The following is a 7,579-nucleotide window of genomic DNA, read 5'->3' as shown; positions in this document are numbered from 1 at the left end:
CAGGTGATCCGTCTGCGTGCTGCCTTTGCCCAGGGTCCCTCGGTGGTTCTGGCTCTGGATCTCCTCGTGGGTGACCTTGGGGGTGTCCTGAGAGCGGCTCCGGCGCCGCTGCCGCTGCCCAGGGTGAGAGCACTGCTGGCCATGACCCTGAGAGGGCTGGGACATGTTCATGAGAACCATCTACTGCACAGGGTGAGTGTCCAAAAACTGCCAAAATATCCCCAAAATCACCCGGAAAATATCCCCAAAATATCCCCAAAATATCCCCAAAATATCCCCAAAATATCCCCAAAATCTCCTCTGGCCATGACCCTCAGAGGGCTGGGACATGTCCATGAGAACCATCTACTGCACAGGGTGAGTGTCCAAAAACTGCCAAAATATCCCCAAAATCACCCTGAAAATATCCCCAAAATATCCTCTGGCCATGACCCTCAGAGGCCTGGGACATGTTCATCAGAGCCATCTACTGCACAGGGTGAGTGTCCAAAACACCCCAAAAATATCCCCAAAATATCCCCAAAATATCCTGAAAATATCCTCTGGCCATGACCCTGAGAGGGCTGGGACATGTTCACCAGAATCACCTGCTGCACAGGGTGAGTGTCCAAAACACCCCAAAAATATCCCCAAAATATCCTGAAATCACCCAGAAAATATCCTGAGAATATCCCCAAAATATCCCCAAAATATCCCCAAAATCTCCTGAAAATATCCCCAAAATATCCTGAAAATGTCCCCAAAATATCCTGAAAATATCCCCAAAATCTCCTCTGGCCATGACCCTCAGAGGGCTGGGACATGTTCATGAGAACCATCTACTGCACAGGGTGAGTGTCCAAAACAGCCCAAAAATATCCCAAAATCACCCTGAAAATATCCCCGAAATATCACTGAATATATCCCCAAAATATCCCAAAAATATCCCCAAAATCTCCTCTGGCCATGACCCTCAGAGGGCTGGGACATGTCCATGAGAACCATCTACTGCACAGGGTGAGTGTCCAAAACACCCCAAAAATATCCCAAAATCACCCTGAAAATATCCCCAAAATATCCACAAAATTGCCTCTGGCCATGACCCTGAGAGGGCTGGGACACGTCCATGAGAACCATCTACTGCACAGGGTGAGTGTCCAAAACAGCCCAAAATCACCCTGAAAATATCCTGAAAATATCCTGAATTCACCCAAAAAATATCCCAAAATATCCTGAAAATATCCCCAAAATCTCCTCTGGCCGTGACCCTGAGAGGGCTGGGACATGTTCATGAGAACCATCTACTGCACAGGGTGAGTGTCTAAAACACCCCAAAAATATCCCAAAATCACCCTGAAAATATCCCCAAAATATCCCCAAAATATCCCCAAAATCTCCTCTGGCCATGACCCTGAGAGGGCTGGGACATGTCCATGAGAATCATCTACTGCACAGGGTGAGTGTCCAAAACAGCCCAAAAATATCCCCAAAATATCCTGAAATCACCCAGAAAATATCCTGAGAATATCCCCAAAATATCCCCAAAAATATCCCCAAAATATCCCCAAAATGTCCTCTGGCCATGACCCTGAGAGGGCTGGGACATGTTCATGAGAACCATGTACTGCACAGGGTGAGTGCAGAAACACCCCAAAAATATCCCAAAATCACCCCAAAATATCCCCAAAATATCCCGAAAATATCCTGAAAATATCCCCAAAATATCCTGAAAATATCCCGAAAATATCCTGAAAATATCCCCAAAATATCCTGAAAATATCCCGAAAATATCCCCAAAATATCCCGAAAATATCCCGAAAATATCCTCAAAATATCCCAAAAAATATCCCGAAAATATCCTCAAAATATCCCCAAAAATATCCCCAAAATATCCCGAAAATATCCCCAAAATATCCTGAAAATATCCCCAAAAGATCCCAAAAATATCCTGAAAATATCCTGAAAATGTCCCCAAAATATCCCCAAAATATCCTCAAAATATCCCAAAATTTAGCCACAAATATCCCCAAAATATCCCAAAATCTCCCCCATTTTTGAGATATTTTGGGGATATTTTTTGAGACATTTTCAGGGTAGTTTTGGGATATTTTTGGGATATTGTCAGGATGTTTTTGGGTTAATTTTGGGATATTTTTGGGATATTTCTGAGATACTTTTGGGATATTTTTGAGATATTTTGACGTCGAGTTTGCAATATTTTTGTGGTATTTTTGGGATATTTTTGGGATATTTTTAGGATATTTTTGTGCCATTTTTGTGCTGATTTTGGTCTATTTTTTGGGATATTTTTGGGATATTTTTAGGATATTTTTGTGCCATTTTTGGGTTGGTTTTTGGGGTTTTTTTTGGGATATTTTTGTGATATTTTTAGGATATTTTTATTCCATTTTGAGCTGATTTTGGTGGTTTTTTTCACTTTCAGGATCTCAAAGCAGCCAATCTCCTGTTGGACTCCCGGGGTCTCCTCAAATTGGCCGATTTGGAGATATTTTTGTGATATTTTTGTGCTATTTTTAGGATATTTTTAGGGTGTTTTTAGGATATTTTTAGGATATTTTTGTGATATTTTTAGGATATTTTTGTGATATTTTTGTGCTATTTTTAGGATATTTTTGGGATATTTTTAGGATATTTTTAGGGTATTTTTAGGATATTTTTAGGGTATTTTTAGGATATTTTTAGGATATTTTTGTGCCATTTTTGTGCTGATTTTGTGCCATTTTTGGGTTAATTTTGGTCTATTTTTTCAGATATTTTTGGGATATTTTGGGTATGATTTTTCTGATATTTTTAGGATATTTTATATTAATTTTGGTTTATTTTTTGCCATTTCAGGATCTCAAAGCAGCCAATCTCCTGTTGGACTCCCGGGGTCTCCTCAAATTGGCCGATTTGGGGATATTTTTAGGACATTTTATATTAATTTCATTTTATTTTATCGTTTCAGGACCTCAAAGCAGCCAATCTCCTGTTGGACTCCCGGGGGCTCCTCAAATTGGCCAATTTGGGGATATTTTAGTTTATTTTTATATTTATTTCAGTTTATTTTTTATCATTTCAGGATCTCAAAGCAGCCAATCTCCTGTTGGACTCGCGGGGTCTCCTCAAATTGATCGATTTGGGATATTTTAGTTTATTTTTATATTAATTTTGGTTTATTTTATCACTTTAGGATCTCAAAGCAGCCAATCTCCTGTTGGACTCACAGGGTCTCCTCAAATTGGCCGATTTTGTGATATTTTAGTTTATTTTTATATTTATTTTAGTTTATTTTCTCATTTCAGGATCTCAAAGCAGCCAATCTCCTGCTGGATTCCCGGGGTCTCCTCAAATTGATTGATTTGGGATATTTTAGTTTATTTTTATATTAATTTCAGTTTATTTTCTCATTTCAGGATCTCAAAGCAGCCAATCTCCTGTTGGACTCCCATGGACTCCTCAAATTGGCCGATTTGGGATATTTTTGTGATATTTTTAGGATATTTTTGTGATATTTTTCTGCTGATTTTGTGCCATTTTTGGGTTAATTTTGGTCTATTTTTTGGGATATTTTTGGGATATTTTGGGGGTGATTTTTGGGATATTTTTGGTCCATTTTTATATTTATTTTGGTTTATTTTTTATCATTTCAGGATCTCAAACCAGCCAATCTCCTGTTGGACTCCCGGGGGCTCCTCAAATTGGCCGATTTGGGGATATTTTAGTTTATTTTTATATTAATTTTGGTTTATTTTATCACTTTAGGATCTCAAACCAGCCAATCTCCTGTTGGACTCGTGGGGGCTCCTCAAATTGGCCGATTTGGGGATATTTTTGGGATATTTATGTGATATTTTAGTTTATTTTGATATTTATTTTAATTTATTTTATCACTTTCAGGATCTCAAACCAGCCAATCTCCTGCTGGATTCCCGGGGTCTCCTCAAATTGGCCGATTTGGGGATATTTATGTGATATTTTAGTTTATTTTTATATTAATTTCAGTTTATTTTCTCATTTCAGGATCTCAAACCAGCCAATCTCCTGTTGGACTCGCGGGGTCTCCTCAAATTGGCCGATTTTTGATATTTTAGTTTATTTTTATATTAATTTTGGTTTATTTTATCACTTTAGGATCTCAAACCAGCCAATCTCCTGTTGGACTCGCGGGGTCTCCTCAAATTGGCCGATTTTGGGCTCTCTCGGCTGCTCCACCCCAGCCCAGGGCGCCCCTACAGCCACCAGGTGGCCACCAGGTATGGGCTGGGGCACCCAAAAATACCCCAAAATAGCCCTGAAATATCCTGAAAAATACCTCTGAAATATTCAAAAAAATATCCCTGAGATATCCCCAAAAATCCCCAAAAAATATCACAAAATATCGCTGAGATATCCCTGGAAATTTCCCCAAAAATCCCCAGGTGGCCACCAGGTACGGGGCTGGGGCACCCAAAAATATCCCAAAATATCCCAAAATATCCTCAAAATATCCACAAAATGGCCCTGAAATATCCCCCAAAAATATCACAAAATATCCCTGAAATATCCACGAAATACCCCTGAAATATCCCTGAAATATCCCAAAAATCCCTAAAAAATCCCAAAAATATTCCCAAAATATCCCTGAAATATCCCAAAAAAATCCCCCAAAATATCACAAAATATCCCTGAAATTGTCCCAGAATTCCCAAAAAATTCCCCCAAAATATCCCCCAAAAATGTCCCAGAAATTCCCCAAAATGCAAAAAAAAATCCCACAAAACATCTCTGAAATCCTCCCAAAATATCCCCAAAAAATGTCCCATAAATCCCAAAAAATTCCCCCAAGAAATCCCAGGAAAAACTCCTGAAAAATCCAAAAATTCCCAAAAATTCCCAGGTTTTCCCCAAATTCCCAGAATTTTCCCCAATCCCAGGTGGTACCGAGCCCCCAAAATCCCCAGGAAAAAAAACAAACCAAAAAATATAAAAAATCCTAGAAAATCCCCAAAAAATTCCCAATTTTCCCCAAATTTTTCCAATTTCACCAAATTGTCCCCAAAATTCCCAATTTTCCCAAAATCCCAGAATTTACCCCAAAAAATCCCAAGAAAAAAAACCCAAAAATCAAAATTAATTCCAATAAATCACCAAAAATTGCCCCAAAAGTCCCCAAAAATCCCCCAAATTTTCCCAAAAATCCCCAAAATTCCCAAATTTTCCCAAAATTTTCCCAAAAATTCCCAAATTTTCCTATTCCAGGTGGTACCGAGCCCCGGAGCTGCTCTACGGCGCCCGAAGCTACGACGAGGGCGTCGACCTCTGGTGAGTCCAAATTGGGGGAATTTTTGGGATGTTTTGGGATTTTTTTTGGAATTTTGGGAATTTTGGGGAATTTTTGCAATTTTACGGGAATTTTCTGGGATTTTGGGGGAATTTTCCAGGAGATTTTTGGGATTTTAAGGGGATTTTTGGAGCATTTTTGTGGTGTGTTTTTTTTGGGGGGGGATTTTTTTTGGGAATTTTTGGGATTTTTTTGGGAATTTTTGGAATTTTTTGGATTTTTTGGGTTTTTTTCAGGATTTTAGGGGAAATTTCTGGGATTTTGGGGTTTTTTTCCGTAAGATTTTTGGGGTTCTTTTCCCGAAGCTATGACGAGGGCGTCGACCTCTGGTGAGTCCAAATTTGGGGAATTTTTGAGAATTTTTTGGGAATTTTTGGAATTTTTGGCATTTTGGGGTCGTTCCTGTGGATTTTGAGGGGATTTTTTTGGATTTTGGTGAAATTTCCTGGGATTTTGGGGATATTTGGGGGCATTTTTCAGCATTTTGGGGATATTTTGGTGATTTTTGGTGATTTTTCAGGATTTTGGGTGTTTTTTTGGTGATTTTTTCCAGATTTTGGGTGATTTTTGGTGGAATTTCTCCGGATTTTTTTTAGGATTTCTCAGAATTTGGGAATTTTCCCAATTCCCCTCTCCCAATCCCATTTTGGGTGAATTTTCCCCGTTTTTATTCCCCCAGGGCCGTCGGGTGCATTTTCGGGGAGCTGCTGACGCTGTCGCCGCTGTTCCCGGGGGAGAACGACATCGAGCAGCTCTGCTGTGTCCTCAGGGGACTGGGGACACCCCGGGATAGCGACTGGCCGGTACTGGGTATACTGGTTTATACTGGGATGGACTGGGATGGACTGGGATGGACTGGGATGGACTGGGATGGACTGGGATGGACTGGGATGGACTGGGATGGACTGGGAGCACTGGGACAGCACTGGGGAGCAGCTCTGCTGTGTCCTGAGGGGACTGGGGACACCGAGAGACACGGACTGGCCGGTACTGGGTATACTGGTTTATACTGGTTTATACTGGTTTATACTGGTTTATACTGGTTTATACTGGTTTATACTGGTTTATACTGGTTTATACTGGGAGAGACTGGGATGGACTGGGATGGACTGGGAGCACTGGGACAGCGCTGTGGAGCAGCTCTGCTGTGTCCTCAGGGGACTGGGGACACCCAGGGACACGGACTGGCCGGTACTGGTTTATACTGGTTTATACTGGGAGATACTGGGATGGACTGGGAGATTGCTGCTCCATACTGGTTTATTCTGGTTTATACTGGTTTATTCTGGTTTATACTGGTTTATACTGGTTTATACTGGTTTATACTGGTTTATACTGGTCCATACTGGTTTATACTGGTTTATACTGGTCCATACTGGTCTATACTGGTTTATACTGGTCCATACTGGTTTATACTGGTCCATACTGGTTTATACTGGTTTATACTGGTTTATACTGGTCCATACTGGTCCATACTGGTCTATACTGGTTTATACTGGTCCATACTGGTTTATACTGGTCCATACTGGTCCATACTGGTTTATACTGGTCCATACTGGTCCATACTGGTTTCTCTCACTTTAGGAGCTCTCAGCTCTCCCCGATTTCCCCAAGCTCCATTTCCACCCCACGGCCCCTCCCCCACTGGAGCTGTTGGTTCCCGGAGCCGACGCCGCTGCTCTGGATCTGCTGGGGCGGCTCCTCCAGTACCGGGCCCGGCTCAGACCCAGAGCCCAGCAGGTAAAATTTGGGGGAAATTTTGGGAAATTTGGGTCATTTTGGGATTTTGGGGTCAATTTCAGAATTTTTGGGATTTTTTTCGGATTTTTTGGGGGGTTTTTTAAAGGTTTTTTTTTGCATTTATTTTGATTTTTTGGTGATTTTTCAATGGTTTCTTTTTATATTTTTTTTTACATTTTTGGGGTTTTTTTGGGTTCTTTTGGGTAAATTTGGGGTCTTTTAGGGTTTTCTTTGGGTTTTAAGGATTTTAGAATTTTTTGGGATTTTTTTCAGATTTTTTGGGTGTTTTGGGGGGTTTTGGGGTCCCAGCTCAGCCCTGCTGGGGCAGCTGCTGCGCTACCGGGCCCGGCTCAGACCCCGAGCTCATCAGGTACAATTTGGGATGAATTTTGGGAATTTTGGGCTTTTTTTAGGTTTTGGGTCATTTCTGACTTTTTTGGATTTTTTTTTGATTTTTTGGGTGGGTTTTTGGGGTTTTTTTTAAGGGTTTCTTTCGGATTTATATTGATTTTTTAATTAATTTTTTCTTCAATTTTC

General features: G+C 40.6%; 1 protein-coding gene across 1 annotated transcript; it reads left to right on the top strand.

Moving 5' to 3' along the window:
* Window positions 1-3: 3 nt before the first annotated feature.
* Window positions 4-7,042, top strand: CDK20 (cyclin dependent kinase 20; the record flags this gene model as incomplete). The annotated part of the gene is made up of 5 exons (XM_057388955.1): window positions 4-192; window positions 4,114-4,235; window positions 5,221-5,283; window positions 5,982-6,105; window positions 6,887-7,042. Coding segments are annotated over 5 exons (654 nt in total), but the record flags the coding sequence as incomplete, so codon positions are not given.
* Window positions 7,043-7,579: the final 537 nt, after the last annotated feature.

The sequence above is a fragment of the Malurus melanocephalus genome, unplaced genomic scaffold (assembly GCF_030028575.1).
Source record: "Malurus melanocephalus ecotype Western Australia unplaced genomic scaffold, MMel_1.1 scaffold_2995, whole genome shotgun sequence".
Classification (NCBI taxonomy): domain Eukaryota; kingdom Metazoa; phylum Chordata; class Aves; order Passeriformes; family Maluridae; genus Malurus; species Malurus melanocephalus.
This window is presented reverse-complemented; position numbering and strand designations above follow the sequence as displayed.